Below are 16951 nucleotides of genomic sequence, written 5' to 3'. Positions count from 1 at the left end.
CTTGACTGTGCAGCCTTCCCGTCACCTGAGACGCGATCCTAACATGCAGGGTCAAGGTTTGAACCCAGGACCTTTCATGTGCAAAACAGGGGTTCTAAGGTGGGGTGACGGTGCTCCCCCCCAAGCAGCAAATGGTCACCTCTACTTCCCCATCTTTGTAGAGTTCAAAAAGAAAAAAAAGAGTTTGCTTTGACTTTTCCCAAACGTGTTACAACCACAGCCGCACTATATGCTAGGTTGTTTTAAAAAACAAAAGAACTTTCAGCGTAACGCAGCTACAGACTTGTACTTCTCCTGGAATTTGCTCTCACAAGATGCAGCGACAGCTACCAAACTGGATGGCTTCAAAAAGAGGATCAGGCAAATGCATGGAGGAAGATGAGGCTATCAATGGCTACTAGCCACAGTGGCCAAGCTCCACCTCCACGCCTCTGAATGCCAGTTGCTAACTATTGCAAGTGGGGGGGGGAGTTGTGTGATGATCCTGTATTAGTGTAAATAGGGTAAGTGCTGTTTGTTTAGAAGATACATGGTAAGTGGAGTGAAAGAGGAAGGGGGAGTGAATGGGCAGTAGAATGCTGGATGATTGGCTGAATGTTTAAAATGGCTGACAGTATAAAAGGAAGAATGACAGGTAAATCTGGGTGGATGTGGTGTGGATGTGAGGTGGACGTTGGTGGACTTGAGAGGGTTGTTTTGGTGGGTTTTGAGAGGAGATTGTGTGGAGAGTTGGTGGATGTGAGGAGAGTTGGTGGATGTGAGGAGAGGGTGGAGTTCGGATTAATACTAAGACCAGTACCTCAGGAATAGATGTAACCATATGCTTAAGTGCCTTTTAAAGAAATCTTGTTATCTCTGTTATATAATAAAATACTTATTTGGTTTACCAGAGGCCTGATCCTTGGCTGGGGTTTCACAGACCAGAAGGGAGGGTGAGGTAAATAACCAAGGCTGAAAAGTGGCAAATGGTGGCAGCGGGTGAAGGGAAGAATATAACACCACAAGTATTCAGAGCAAACCAGAATTATAAGCAGTCTGAGTAAATCAAAGGGATTGGGACAGCTTAAGCACGCAGTCACAGAGGTAACCTAATTGAGGGAGACTCAGGCAGAGTCTCTAGGAATACTGGTTATAGGACGTGACTGGTGGTGCTGCCTAGCAGGGGGATCTGTTGAGATCTGTGCTAGAGCGGAGAGGGAAACCATAAAAAAGGACAGTCCGGACTGGTGGAGTCCCTGGTGGTGCCTAGTGACAGGCAGTAACCACGAGCAGGTAGGAACCTGACAGGGAGAGCCAGGGAAGGGCGTCACAAGTTGCTGTTGCGCTCAGGTCCTGCTTGAAGGTTTCCCATAATGGGCGTCTGGCTGGCCACTGTGAGGACTGGAGGCTGGACAAGGTGGGCCCCCTCTGGCCTCATCCAGCACTGCAGGGCTTTTCTGGTGTCTTTACGTAACATCCCTAATATCTGGCATGCAGAGGCAGACTGCATCTTCCCTTTGAGGCTTTACTTCCCTGATGGACCACTACGAATCTATACACCTTGGCTTTATGTAGACTCCAATACAATGGCCATCTCTGCGTCTCGCCCAGGGAGATGCCACACAGGCACATTCGTAAGCCAACCATGTGCTGGGGATTGGGAGAGTGAACGCACAAGCTTAGAAAGAAAACAGCCCCCTTCCCTCCCCCCAGGAAGGAACATGCCTCTTAAGGCACTGTCTGCTGCAATACAGACACTCACACACACGTCCATCTAAAAACAAAGCTACCTCCAGCCCCAATATGTGGCTGCCCTTAGGCCTAGTCTGGACGCTCCAGTGGTGCAGAATGTGGCGGACAAATAGCTGACATCATGTGACACCATTGCTAACCCATCCGTGCTGGCTGTCCATCTACGACAGGGACAGGTTCACGGTCCTTGTATTAATTTAAAAAGCCCTGAAAAACTTCCGTCCAGGGTGCCTTAGGGACCCAGCTCAATCACCAAGATCCCCTGAAGGAGCACTGCTGGTTGCCCCCTGAGTCAGTGGGGCTCATTTGACACAGACATGAAACGAAACCTTTAGCATCGCTGGTCCAATCCTGTGGAATGCTCTTCCAATAGGATTTGGCAGGTGCCTTTAAGAGTTTCCTGAAAGCTTTCCTACGCCACGAAGTGTATCCTGGCAACTAAGCTAAAACACTTTCTGCAATAGGCAGCTGGTGATCCGCTTCACATTTTACATGGCTTTTATTGTGTATATACGATGGCTTAAGCTGCTTCAATACTTTTCAAATGAAATTCTGGTATAAAAGTATTTTTATAAATGAATGCACCCTCTAACGCCTTTTCATAGAATCACAGAATAGTAGAGTTGGAAGGGGCCTCTAAGGCCATCAAGTCCAACCCCCTGCTCAACGCAGGAATCTGAATCATAGAACAGTAGAGTTTGAAGGGGCCTCTAAGGCCATCCAGTCCATCCCCTGCTCAATGCAGGAATCTAAATCATAGAATCATAGAATAGTAGAGTTGGAAGGGGCCTCTAAGGCCATCCAGTCCAACCCCCTGCTCAATGCAGGAATCCGAATCATAGAATAGTAGAGTTGGAAGGGGCCTCTAAGGCCATCAAGTCCAACCCCCTGCTCAATGCAAGAATCCGAATCATAGAATAGTAGAGTTGGAAGGGGCCTCTAAGGCCATCCAGTCCAACCCCCTGCACAATGCAGGAATCCAAATCAAAGCATACCCGACACATGGCTGTCCAGCTGCCTTTTTGCAAATCCTTTTTGCAGATTTAAAGCTGCTTAAATCCACACACTTCGCCGGCAGCAGTGCCACACCCACCTGCCACATCCTGCGAGGAGGGGCCTGTCTTCAAGCTTCTCTTCTTGATGTCACAGTTTGGCTTCTGGCGGGCGTCCGCTGGCTGGTCCCCCCCTTTCCTTTCCCGCTCTTTGTGTTTCTTCAGCTTCTTCTTGGACTTGGAGTGCACGCCACAGTGGCGTTTGCTCTCCTGGGCAGAGTCTGTCGCTGGCAGGGGGGGAGCGGCCACTGTCGCCACCAACCTCCCAGCCGGATCCAGCCCCTCACAGTCTTTGCTGCCGTGGCTCAGGTCGTTGCTGACATCAGAGAGCGGATCGTGAGGCCTCGGCAGTTCCAGGGCCGGCAGGAGAGAGCTGGAGCTGACCGACTCGGAAGCTGGCAGGAAAGGGACCTCCTTGCCGTTGGCGCAGCCGAGCTTGCCGTTGAAAGTCCTTTGGGCAAAATGGGAGATGCGGGGCTTTTTGGTGGACAGCGGGTCAGTGAACTCCACGAGTTGGGGTCGTTTCTGGGGCAAAAGAAAGGGTAACGAGAGATGTTCAAAGATGAAAAGCACAGTCTGCGTCTGTGTTAGAATGCTTAATGTGTTTTTTAATGTTTTTAACTCTTTTTTTAAAGTTGTTCTTAAAAAAATGTTTTTAACGCTGTTTTGTTTTAATGTATTGCAAAGATCTGTTTTTATGATGTCTTAAAGTGTTCTTAGCGCTTTTGTGTGCCGCCCTGGGCTCCTGCTGGGAGGAAGGGCGGGATACAAATTAAATAAATAAATAAATAAATAAAGTAAAAGCACACGCTCACTCAACAAACGGCTGAACAATGGGATTCACTCCCACAGGAAGCCAGGGCTGTGGAGTCGGTATGCCAAACCTTCGACTCCGACTCCTCTATTTTTCTACTGTCCGACTCCGACTCCACCCAAAATTGCTTCCAACTCCACAGCCCTGGAAAGGGCTGGAAATGTCTTTTTAAATTGGAAGCTTTCCTAGGAGCATTTTTATCGCTGCTTGAATATGCGCTGATCTTGGCATCACAGCATTTGTCTTCATCTGGGTCCTGCATCATACACTGACACACAAAATGTTTTCCGTCTTGAGTTATGGTGAAATGCTCAACTACAGCTGACTTCATGGGAAGCTTCTTTGACATTATGAATTTATATTTTAAAAAATTTGTCAATCAAAATTTATTTTGAAGCCAGAGTCGGTACTTTTCTACCGACTCCGAATCCACCCAAAATTGCTTCCGACTCCGACTCCACAGCCCTGCAGGAAGCAGCGATGGCCACCAACGTGGATGGCTTCAAAAGAAAATTAGACAAATCCATGGAAGATAAAGCTATCGATAGCTACTAGCCACAATGGCTTTGTTCTTCCTCTACTGTTGGGGGCAGTAAATGTCTGAATACCAGTTGCCAGGAATCACAAGTGGGGGGAGTTGCTGTCGCACCCAGGTCGTGCTTTGGGGCCTTTTCCCATTGGGGCACCTGGTTGGCCACTGGGCTCCTTTTGGCCTGACCCAGCTGCTGAAGGGCGCTTCCTGTATTCTTAAATGTATCTGAAGCTTGAGAAGTCAAAAATAAAATTCCAAGGCTTCCTAACAAACAAACAAGTTTGTCCCATAGCTGGGACACTGGTTAGATGTTTATCCTGACTTCTCTCAAAGGATGCCCACAATTAATAAACAACAACAACATTTTATCAGTGCTGTACACAGAGTTTTGACTGACTTTAGCAGAAAGGGCTCTCCTGTGAAAACCTTGCCTTTTTTAATGCCATCTCCCAACAGCCCAGATCCAGATGCCACCAGCTAACACTTGGCATCAGTGAATTTATTTCTTATTGATTGATTGATTGATTGATTGATTTCATTAAACTTATAGACCGCCCCATAGCCGAAGCTCTCTGGGCGGTTCACAAGAACAAGAACAACATTAGAAATACATAAGCATATACAATGTAAAACACAATTTAAAAGTACAAAATATTAAGAATTAAAACACTTCCAGTAAATACAACATGATTAAAATAATTAAAATGCCTGGGCGAAGAGGAAAGTTTTAACCTGGCGCCGAAAAGATAGTAACGTTGGCGCCAGGCGTATCTCCTCTGGGAGGGAGTTCCACAATTCGGGGGCCACCACTGAAAAAGCCCTCTTTCGTGTTGCCGCCCTCCGAGCTTCCCTATGAGTAGGCACTCGGAGGAGGTCTTCGATGTTGAGCGTAGTGTACGGGCAGTTTCATATCGGGGGAGGCGTTCCAACAGGTATTGTGGTCCTGTGCCGTGTAAGGCTTTGTAGGTTAAAACCCGCACTTTGAACTGGGCCCGGAAACATATAGGCAGCCAATGCAAGCGGGCCAGAATCAGTGTTATTATATGGTCGGACCGTCTGGTCCCCGTTAACAATCTGGCCGCTGCATTCTGCACAAGCTGCAGTTTCCGAACCGTCTTCAAAGGCAGCCCCACGTAGAGCGCATTGCAGTAATCTAATTTCGAGGTTACCAGCGCATGAACTACTGTAGCGAGATTCTCTCTGTCCAGATAGGGGCGTAGCTGGGCCACCAGCCGAAGTTGGTAAAAAGCACACCGTGCCACCGAGGCTATCTGAGCCTCCAGCGACAGGGATGGATCTAAAAGAACTCCCAAGCTACGAATCTGAGCATTCAGGGGGAGTGCAACCCCACCCAGAACAGGTCGAACATCCACCATCAGGAGAACGTACTGGCTTTAAGGTTGCAAGCAGGCTGCGTTGGACATTTTATTTTATTTTTAAATATAGCTACCTCATGCCAGGGTCAGACAAGCTGCAGCCCAAAGGCGGGGAACCTTTTTTAACCCGTGGGTGGCATTCCCTCACAGGAAGCCTTCTGAGTGCCGGGGTGCCAGTGGTAGGTAGAGCCCGGAGTAAAAGTGGAGAGAAGAGTGGATGTAATTCTTGTCTTTTTACTGCAGGCTACATTCCAGCCATGTGTAAGTCAGGTTTCTACACACACCCAACCTCCACCCAGGTGAACAAGAGGCATCATCACAGCTCAAAGACACATGGGGGGCACGGAGCAGGGCTAGTGAGGGGCAGAGCATAGGGGCAGCCCCAAAGGCTGGAGAGGGAGGTTCCCCACCCCTTGATCTAGCCCAGTCCTGTTTGCTCAGACCAGGAGCTGCTTTTCCAGGTTTTGTCAGAGAGGCCTTTCCATCCTCTGCTACCTGATCCCTTTTTCTGAAAAGGGTGAGGACCTTCCGGCACACAAACCAGGGAGGCTCTCCCACTGAGCTATAACCTGTCCCCTAAAGGAAAGGATGGTGCCCCCAAAACAGGCATTTCCTGCTTTTGTCCCTCTACTGTAGAATGCTCTTTTCTCGGCCAGATGTAAAGCAGCAGCCTCAATAGCTTCAGACATCTTGTAAAGCAGCGTTGGGGAACCTCCAGCCTTCAGGCCAATCGTGCCCCACCCCAGGATACAATTGGCCCCCAAAGGCCATTTTCCCCAAACCACGCCCACCAGCTGACATCACTGGTGAGGGCGAGCATTTGAAGGTATGCTCCAGTCCCAGGCAGATCGGAGGGCACCTTCAGGTCCACTTTGAACTCCTGAAAATCAGGGCTTCAAAGGGAACCATCCCTGGATGTCACCTGGAGGCAAGGGCATATTGGTCAGGTGGGTGGAAACAAGATAGGGGGCCTATTCTGCAGTTGCCCCCATGGCCCTAGAAGACTATCAGCTGCAGTTCAACAGGTCCTGTCTCTTCAGGAGTTTAAGCAAGCTGTGAAAACCACAAGGTTTTTCTCGTGTTCTACCACCAGACTTTACTGTCACTGTGCCCTGTGGGCGCAGCCAGTGTTAGTCCTACTCAGGGTAGACCCACTGAAATTAATGAACTTAGGCCGATCAATTTAAACAGGACTACTCAGGGTAGAACTCAACTGGATTTAGCCTACTGCCTTCACAATTTCTTCAACTTTAATTCTAACTGCCGTTTAATGATTTTATTATTGTTACGTTTGGGAGGGCATAAAAATATGTTAAACAGAATTTTAAAAAAATTGAACAAGGTTTTCCCAGAGGGCAATGGCACACTTGCCAGGGTAAGAAACCTTCCTTAAAGAATCAGAGGTTTTGGCTTCTGTGCGTTTGAATGCCAGTTGATGGGAATCACAAGTGGGGAGAGTTGCTCTTGCACTCATAGATTCATAGTAGAGTTGGAAGGGGCCTATAAGGCCATCCAGTCCAACCCCCTGCTCAATGCAGGAATCCAAATCAAAGCATTCCCAACAGATGGCTGTACAGCTGCCTCTTGAAGGCCTCCAGTGTCGGAGAGCCCACTACCTCTCTAGGTCATTGGTTCCATTGTCGTATGGCTTTAACAGTTAGGAAGTTTTTCCTGATGATCAGTCGAAATCTGGCTTCCTTCCTGAGCCCATTATTCCGTGTCCTGCACTCTGGGACAATCGAGAAGAGATCCCGGCCCTCCTCTATGTGACCACCTTTCATGTACTTGAAGAGGGCTATCATGTCTCCCCTCGGTCTTCTCTTCTCCATGCTAAACATGCCCAGTTCTTTCATAGGACTTTGTTTCCAGTCCCCTGATCATCCTCGCTGCCCTCCTCTGAACCTGTTCCAGTTTGTCTGCATCCTTCTTGAAGTGCGGAGACCAGAACTGGATGCAGCATTCAAGATGAGGCCTAACCAGTGCTGAATAGAGGGGAACTAGTACTTCACGCGATGTGGAAACTATACTTCTGTTAATTCAGATCCTGCTTGCGAGCTTCACTTTGGGGCATCTGGTTGGCCACTATGAGAACAGGATGCTGGACTAGCTGGGCCCCCTTGGGCCGGATCCAGCTGCAAGGCTCTCCTGAGGTTCTTACCCAAGAATTTCCTGCTCGCCCAAATGGGGTAAGTTGCGCAGGCTGTGTCTTGCAGCCAGGGCATTTACATGGCCTCCCAGCCTGAGATACAAAACGTCACAGTGAGCAAACAAATTGCTTCCTCCCACCCAAAATGTGGCCCTCTGGAACGAGAAAAGCTCACCGATCTCGCCCTCCTGCCACCGACAACAGGGAGTGGTGCTTGCATGAGCCTTGAGGGCTCATCACCTACCTGGGGAGGCGAGGAGGAGGAGTTGCTGGCATTGTCTTTTGGTGAACTCGGAGCTGGGGTCTCCGGGGGGCAGCTGGCGTTCAGCGGCTGGCAGTGTTTCCTGAGGGCGGGGGGGGGGGGGAAGGACAAGAGGAAACCAAACAAAGTAAGCTATGAGTATATTTTTATTTTTTAGCTATTCTGAGACTGTTTATATAAATTAACTAGCAAATGCAATAATAATTATAATAATTATAATACCATTACACTCGTTCTGCTAGCACAAGGATACACACTTTAACAACTGGACTCCCCCTCTCCTCCCTGAAGCTGCTCCAGAGGGTTGGGGGAACCCCTAGAACAGACAAAGGAGTATGGGGGGGAGGGGGGCATTTTGTTGCACAAGCATAAACCCTTTTGCTATCGGAATGAGTTACGAAGCGCTACACTGGGCAAGAATCAATAATAATGTCAACAGCACCTGGGGCTCTAAAGGCTAGGAAGAAGGTGCCACTCATCTTGGCTTTATTCCGCTATAATGGAGAAAGCCAAGGGGAAATCCAAATATTGATGGATTTCGAGCAGATGCACGATGGTTTTGAAGGCAGCCTTCACCCACGTGGCTGCCTCTGGTTGGATTAGCAACTCTCATCAGCCCCAAACAGCATGGAGGGCACCAGTGCTGGAGAAAGGCTGATCTAAGCTTTGGTAGAATCTCTCTAGAATGCTGGAAGCCACTGGGTACATTCTGGAATCATATGAAGCCATATGAAAGCGCTAGACAAGGAACTCTGAATGCTGTACACGTTATCTCCTCACCTTCTCTTGTTCTTGCATTTACAAAAACGTCAAATCGTTCTGTAAGATTGAATAGTGTCGCTGGCCTTTTCCTGTGCCATGGGTCTAGATATGCGTCATGCAGCCCAACCCACTGCTCAGTCAGGAAGCCACAGCTCCAGCATCCCTCCCATTATCCAGCCCTGTTTGGAGACCAGGGATGGACAAAGGCCCCTCCCAGTACATGCATGCACAGTTGAACTATTCTTACTGCTGACTTTAGTTTTCTCCTAACGTTCAGCCAAAATCTACCATCCTGTAATTTAAGCCAGATAGATTTAGTCCTGCGCTCTAAGGGCAACAGAAAACAAGTCTTTACCTTCTTCTGTGAGACATCCTTCCAGTATATGAAGAGCATTAACATCACAAAACCTCTAATAAGATAGTTTTTTTTTAAGACACACAAATAATTGGTGTTTAGTTCTGGTTGCATCTCATTCAGCCTCTGTCTTTCATTAATTCCGCACATTTCTATCCAGCCCATATGGGGTTATGATGTCGTTTCATCCTCACATCAATCCTGTGAGATAGGTTAGACTGAAAGGAAAGATCACAAACTGACCCAGTATCACCCAGTGGCAACCGTACTGCAGCCGAACGGATATCTGAACCCTGGTCAAAGTTCAACACTACCTTCTTATTTATTTATGTTATTTTATTTTATTCGATTTCTATACCGCCCACAGCCAAAAGGCTCTCAGGGCGGTGCACAACAGAGAATAAAATACAATAGAATCACAAGAAACAGTAAAAGCATACATATTAAACAATTCTTCAGATCCAAATGATACCATAACAACAAGCAAAAGAATGAATGGCATTAAGCCCATGATAAGCACCTTTGTTTAGGCAGAGACAACAGAGGGTTGTATGCAATGTTAGTCATACTCAGTGTACACCCGTTAATGGACATGAATAGCTCAGGTTCGTTAATTTCAATGGGTCTACTCCGAGTAGAACTAACACTGGATACAACCCAGACATTTCAGATCTGGATTTCGCTCTGGTTCTATGGAAGAACGTAAGAAGAGCCTGCTGGATCAGACCAATGGCCCATCTGGTCCCACATCCTGTTCTCACATTGGCCAACCAGATGCCCATGGGAAGCGCACAAGCAGGATCTGAGCGCGAGAGCACTTTCCCCAGGCTGCAGTTTCCAGCACTTGGCATTCAGAAGCATGCGGGACGCCAAACATAGCCATCATGGCCAGTAGCCAATGTTTTCCTCCATTAATTGGTCTAATCCACTTTTAAATCCATCACAGCCTCTTGTGGGAGTAAATTCCATAGTTTAACCATGCACTGAGTAAAGAAGTACTTCCTTTTGTCTGTCCTGAATCTTCCAGCATTCAGCTTCATTGCACGTGCATGAGTTCTAGTGTTATGAGAGAGGGAGAAGAACTTTTCTCTATCCACTTTCTCAATGCCATGCATAATTTTATACACTTCTATCATGTCTCCTCTGACTCACCTTTTCTCTAAACTAAAAAGCCCCAAATGCTGCAACCTTTCCTCATAGGGGAGTTGCTCCATCCTCATGATTTACAATATTTTTTTTGAGGTAGATGACCAGAACTGTACATAGTATTCCAAATGCGGCCGCACCATAGATTTATAACATGGCATTATATCAGCAGGTTTTTTCCACTCTCTTTTCTAATGATCCCTAGCACGAAATTTGCCTTTTACACAGCTGCTGCACACTGGGTTGACATCTTCATGGAGCTATCCACTATGACCCTAAAGGTCTCTCTCCTGGTCAGTCACGGCCAGTTCAGACCCCATGAGCGTATATGTGAAATTTAGATTTTTTCCTCTCCAATATGCATAACTTCATACTTGTTTACATTGAACTGCATTTGCCATTTTACCAATTCCTGATCCACTAAAGGACCTCTCCTCTTATTCCATGACTACGAAGTTTACTCAGGAGTCTTTGGTGAGGTACTTTATCAAAAACCTTTTGAAAGTCCAAGTACATGTGTGTCAACTGGATCACCTCTATCTATATGCTTGTTGACGTTCTCAATGAACTTCAACAGATTAGGGAGACAGGACTTATCTTTGCAGAAGCCATGCTGGTTCTCCTTCAACAAGGCTCGCTCTTCTATCTGCTTCCTTATTTTATCTTTAACAATACTTTCTACTAGTTTTCCTGTGATCACAACAGCAGCCCTGAACATCAGGACAAGGCTTTGACTGTCCAAGTTAAGCTAACCGTGCATTTGAAGTCCCAACAGGCTGCAGGTTTGGAAGGCCTGAAGAGTGCATCTCTAGGATAGGGATGAGCTGAAAAGGGGAGGATTTTTCTTTTTGGTGGCAAGGGGTACAAATATGGACAAAAGTGCTGGCCCATTCACAGCAAGGGCAGGGAAGCGCCAGAGGACTGGAGGAGGGCTGATGTTGTTCCTATCTTCAAAAAAGGCAAGTAACTGCCCTCATGCTGAATAGGCTTTGTGGCACTACCATCATCACATGAGCACTGATAATTCAGCAGGATGCAATAAGAAAGAAACACAAAAAGCAAGAGAAGAGGAAACAGCTGCTGCAAATAGCTTCAAACAGCAGCCAACACAAACGAAAAATGGTATAGAATCATAGAAAGTGTTGCCGTTGCTCTCAGGTCCTGCGTGTAGGGTTAGAATCATAGAATCGTAGAGTTGGAAGGGGCCTATAAGGCCATCCAGTCCAACCCCCTGCTCAATGCAGGAATCCAAGTTAAAGCATCCCCAGCAGGTGCCTGCTCAGCTGCCCCTTGAATGCCTCCAGTGCTGGAGAGTCCACCACCTCCCGAGGTCATTGATTCATAGAATCATAGAATAGTAGAGTTGGAAGGGGCCCATAAGGCCCTCAAGTCCAATCCCCTGCGCAATGCAGGAATCCAAATCAAAGCATTCCCGACAGGTGCCTGTCCAGCTGCCTCTTGAAGGCCTCCAGTGTCAGAGAGCCCACTACCTCTCTAGGTAATTGGTTCCATTGTCGTACCATTCTAACTGTTTCTCCTGATGTCCAGTCGAAATCTGGCTTCCTGCGACTTGAGCCCATTATTCCGTGTCCTGCACTCTGGGATGATCGAGAAGAGATCCCGGCCCTCCTCTGTGTGGCAACCTTTCAAGCACTTGAACAGTGCTATCATATCTCCCTATGTATTTTTAAAACAGCTTTGTAAATAGTTAATAGCCTACAGAAATATTTACTAGCTTGCTGGAGGTGTCAGAAGAAGACAAAGGGACTCTACGCCCCGGTAGCTGCTCGCCGTGGAGGAGAGATGGAGCGTTCCCTCTCCCCATCTGCCAACCTGCATGCCTGCGACTACCAAACGCGAGTTTGCACTGACTGTTGACAGTGCTGATTTTAAACAGCTGTCAGCTGGTCTGAGTGGCACAGAGGCACAAGCAAGGGCAAGCCAGAAATCTCTGCTCCAAATAAATAAATGGGTCTTGATGGGTGGAGCACGGGTGGGGAACCTCAGGCCTGGGGGGTGACTGAGGCCACGCCCCTCACCGGCTCCACTTCACCCCCGCCTTGAGTGGTGGTTGTGGGGGTTTGGCCCATTTACCCCCACACACAGTTTTAAAAAAAAGGTTCAAGTATTTAGTGCATTTCATCCCTTGGAATGGGGGCAGGGGATCTTGTTTGCTGCAGGAATGAATGCATGCAAAGGAGAGTTTAACTGCATGGGGGGCTCCTCTCCACTCTCCGTTAAGCAAGAAATGGCTCAGCTTCCCTCCTCTTTCTCACGTGAGCTTTATTTCCATTACAGCTCCACAGCCCACCCAGCCGGCTAAGGTAAAAAAACCTCCCCCTCTCTCCCCCCCACGGCACACACCCCTCCCCTGTTTTGAACAGTTTCCACGACCTGCAAGTTCAGCTGGCTCAAAGCGGAGATGCCGTTGGCTTAATGAGACTCTGAAAAATGCCAAGTTTTCTTTGGCAAAGGATGGGGACCTGGGGTATACATACAGGGAAAGCCTGGATGCCAAATTGTAATTAGAATGGAAAATTACAGGTTGCAAATAGGCCACAGTGTGTGTGTGTGTGTGTGTTCCTGTATCTAAATCTCCTGAGGAGCAGCAGTTAGGTCTCCCCCCCCCGCCCTAGTAGATATATTTTGGCATTTGGGTGAGCAACAACCTAAAAATAGACCCAGGGAACGATGCGGCTGCCTGAGCAGGGAGAAGAGGGCCAAAACAGGCACGGAGGGATACAAGCAAGGCCCTGTGTTCTCTTTTTAAAAAACTGACATCCAGGCAATCCATATTGTGCATCAAGAACAGCTGAGTTTGTGACCTGTGTTTAAGTAACTTAAACTGGCAGAATTCCCCCTATTTTTAATGGTCCCCCTCCGTTTTGCTTATTTTTGGGGAGATCCGCAAACTTCCTAGTGTTCTTCCCCTCCCTCCCCAACTGCTGGAAATCTTACTTTGCCACCCCTCTAAATAATGAGATTTGCAGCTGGTGCTGCCCACCAAATTCCTTTGCAGCCTTTAAGGACTAGAAACTTGACTCCTCCCCTAAAGAATTTTAGGACCATAAGAAACTGCTGTATACCGAGTCAGACCATTGCTCCATCTAGCTCAGTGCTGACAACACTGACCGGCAGCAGCTGTCCAGGGCTTCAGACTGACAACATTCCCAGGGATACCTGAGATGCTGGGGATTAACCCTGGGGCGTGGGAAGCAGGTGTTCTACTGCTGAGCTACGGCCCTGCCTAATGCCAACATACTCTGTACTTGTTCTGCCTGCTGCGGAATCACAACGCACACACACAAAACCTTGGCTATAAGATGGGGGAGAGGCCGTGTTCCCGCAGAGCCATGAAAGCAAGAATAATTTTCTGCCTGGACCCACCTTGTGGCTACATCTGGACAGCCTTATTTGTCACGTTTTCATCCAACCCTTCCCTCCAAAGAGCAGCCCCGTCCCTGATGATCCTTGCAACCGCCATGCTGAATGCCACTCATCGCCCTTGATGGCTAAGTCTCCCAGGTGCAAGCCCAACACACTGATGGCCACTTTGATCAGGCCAAAGGGCCAGTTTGATGTCCCAAAGGGAAGGCCCCAAGCAGCACCTGAGTGCAACAGCAATATTCCCCCACCTGTGATTCCCACCATCTGGCATGCGGGCGTATTATTAGAGGTAATATACAGCCATCGCAAATAGCAGCCACTGAGCGTCCCCTATGAATTTGTTTAATCCCCTTTTAAAAGTCGTACATAAGATCCCTGCAGTTGGACCAGGCCAAAGAGAGTCCACAAGAACATCAGAGCTGGATCAGAGCAAAGGGGGCCCACCTGGTCCAGCATCCTGTTCTCAGAGGCCAACCAGATGCCCATTATGGGAACTGGGACCTGAGGGCAACAGCAACGCTCCTGCTTCAGTGCTGCCTAGAAAGTCTGCCACTTCGCTCCAACTTGCTTGTCTCTTTGTTGCTTCTGCCTCTCTCCTCTAATGCGTCCAGTCTCTCCGACTTACGTTTTCAAACTCTGGGTTGTATTCAAGTAACTTTTACCCAGAACAGACCCACTGAAATTCTAGGTTCTAGTTTTGGTGTACAAAGCCCTACACAGCTTGGGACCAGGGTACCTGAAAGACTGTCTTACCCCTTATATACCCAGCCGATCACTGCGCTCTGCAGGTGAGGGCCTCCTGCAGATACCATCTTATCAGGAGGTCCATTTTGTACAACATACGAAGCAGACTTTAGTGTGACGGAACCTCCCCTGTGGAATTCCCTCCCCTTAAATATTAGACAGGCGCCATCTCTGTTATCTTTTCGGATCCTACTAAAGACCTTCCTCTTTCAACAAGCCTTTTAAGTTGAGACCTTATCCCAGTCTGCATCTTTGTTGGAATTGCTTTTTAATATGTTTTTAAACCTTCTTTTTTAAAAAAATATGTTTTTAAACCCTTTCTTTAAAAAGATGTTTTAAAAGACTTTTGTTTTAATATGTTCTTAAAGATGTTTTATTTCAATATATTTTAAAGTCTGTTTTTATGATGAGTTAAAGTGTTACTGGGAAGAAGGGCAGGATATAAATCAAATAAATAAATAAATAAGATTAATTAATTAATGGCCCTAAGTTAGTCGTGGACATTGATTTCAGTGGGCCTACTCTGAGTAAAAGTTACTTGAATACAACCATGTATTTCTACCATTCTCTGGTAATGGTAGGCAAGATTTGCTAGAAGACGCCATGACTGAACTTTCACATGCTTCTCCCCTTGTCCATTTTATCCTCACAACAACCCTGTAAGGCTGAGAGAGACAGTGACTGACCCTAAATTCCCCCAGTGAGCTTCATGGCTGAGGAGGCGGGATCTGAACCCAGGACTCCTGGGTCCTCGGACACTACTCTAACCACTATACAACACTGGCTCTCTAGAGGGCCACAGACCTTCCTCACAGCTGCACTAAGCTACCAGGTGCACAGGGATGTTTCCAGACACGCAAGCCAACAGGCCCTCAATCCTAAGGGAGATGCTGCTGGAACTGTTACCGGAACAGGATCCGCTTCAGCAGCTGCTGGTCTCCTTCTGAGTAGCCCGGCCAGTCCTTCTGCACCTCTTTGTAAAGATGATCTTTTAGGGTACATGTGCTATCTTTGGCATTCGTATTTGCAACCTAGAAGCGGGAAAGAGAAAAAGTGATTCTTAAGCTAGAGACCAGATATACTTGCAGCCTTCTGTGAGCTCTGAAGAAGCTATTCTTTTCACAGGGGTTGGGCAAAACCGGCACATCCATGGGTTTGTTCTGCGCGTCCAAAGCTGTCGATCCTGGGCAGCATCTGGCATCCCACAAAAGGCCATGTGCTGTGAAAAGGTTCTAGCTGTCATGGAAGTGGAACAAAACCTCCGCATTTGGGCTCAAGTTGCAGGAAGACAGATTTCGACTGGACATCAGGAAAAAATTCCTAACTGTTAGAGCCATACGACAATGGAACCAATGACCTAGAGAGGTAGTGGGCTCTCCGACACTGGAGGCCTTCAAGAGGCAGCTGGACAGCCATCTGTCCGGAATGCTTTGATTTGGATTCCTGCATTGAGCAGGGGGTTGGACTGGATGGCCTTGCAGGCCCCTTCCAACTCTACTATTCTATGATTTTTTTTATCCTTTGTTCCGGAGCGGGAAATTTCAGACGCCTCTTATCTGGCCTTTCAGATTCTGCCCACCAGGCAATCCATACTCCCTTGGTTTGCTTTCTTTGCATAATCTTCCAGGAGCAGAGATGGCCTGAACTGCCACGCCCCCTTTTCTAAGGCCACGCCCCTCACTGGCCCCGCTCCAGGCCCTCCTCAAGCGCTTTTGCCTGGCTGGAACGTGTCCTGGGATCGTGATCTCGTGTCTTGCTTGCCTGGATGGTGGACGGAGAAAAACGTGTGCAGAAACCTCTTGACTTCTGCGTGGCAGGAATGTAGCTGGCTGTCCAAAAATAAGAGTGACACCCATTGCTCCGCCCGCTTTGCCTCTGGCTCCCCCATCACTGGCAAGTGGCCCCGGAAGGTTGCAAAGCAGCTCTTGGAGCTTTTACTTATCAGGAGAAAGGCCAGCGTAAAAAAAAAAAGCCGAACAGTCCATTCTGATCAAAGAAATACAGAGTTTGATAAAGTACCACCCTGCTAAGGGCTCAGTAGCAGAGGGAGGGGAGTATAAACAAAGACTTGTGGAGGGTGCAGAGCAGGGACCATGGGGCGCTTGTGGCTGGCGAGACTCCCAAGGGTCAGACGGAGGAGTCTGGAGGGCCACATTCAGTCCCTGGGCCTGAGGCTCCCCACCCCTGGTTTGAGGAGAAGCAGGCCCAGCACACAATTACCTGCTGCAAGAGGCCGTCTAGGGAATCCTTGTCCTGTGGGGAAAGGCCGTCCTTCTGCAGTCGCAAGAACAGTTCTGGTTTCTTATAAGGCTTGAGGGCCAGTAAGTGCACCACCCGGTCTCTGAAAGGCCGCTGGGAGACCGCACTGTTGCCCTTCCTGATAGCGCTGGCGAGGTTGACTGGCGTCGGACGTACTCGCGAGGGAGCGGCATCAGAAGCACCCGGGGCAGGCTTGCGCACTTTGACCGTCTTGCCTAAGAAGGGGAGGGGGGAAACAGAGAGAACCAAAAGTTCCATCAGTGGCAGGTTTAGAGTTCCCATTATTTCCCAACTGAGCATGACAGATAACCAAAATACTATAAAGAGATACAAGAATAAAGATTACACAAATATAACAGTACAATCGTATCACTGGCGTGCAGAA

General features: G+C 48.1%; 1 protein-coding gene across 1 annotated transcript in view; it reads right to left on the bottom strand.

Annotated features, from left to right (window-relative positions):
- The window catches only part of ELL (elongation factor for RNA polymerase II), a 63190-nt gene that overhangs the window by 6448 nt on the left and 39791 nt on the right, over positions 1-16951 (bottom strand). Inside the window, exons 5-8 of the mRNA XM_061600749.1 lie at positions 16528-16781; positions 15214-15338; positions 7896-7995; positions 2825-3308 (exon numbers count right to left, since the gene is read on the bottom strand). Of these exons, the coding sequence (XP_061456733.1) occupies positions 2825-3308; positions 7896-7995; positions 15214-15338; positions 16528-16781 (963 nt within the window). The remainder of the gene's footprint in view (positions 1-2824; positions 3309-7895; positions 7996-15213; positions 15339-16527; positions 16782-16951) is intronic.

Source organism: Rhineura floridana, chromosome 18 (assembly GCF_030035675.1).
Source record: "Rhineura floridana isolate rRhiFlo1 chromosome 18, rRhiFlo1.hap2, whole genome shotgun sequence".
Lineage (NCBI taxonomy): Eukaryota > Metazoa > Chordata > Lepidosauria > Squamata > Rhineuridae > Rhineura > Rhineura floridana.
Note: the sequence above shows the minus strand (reverse complement) of the source record. Positions and strands in the feature narration are given on the sequence as shown.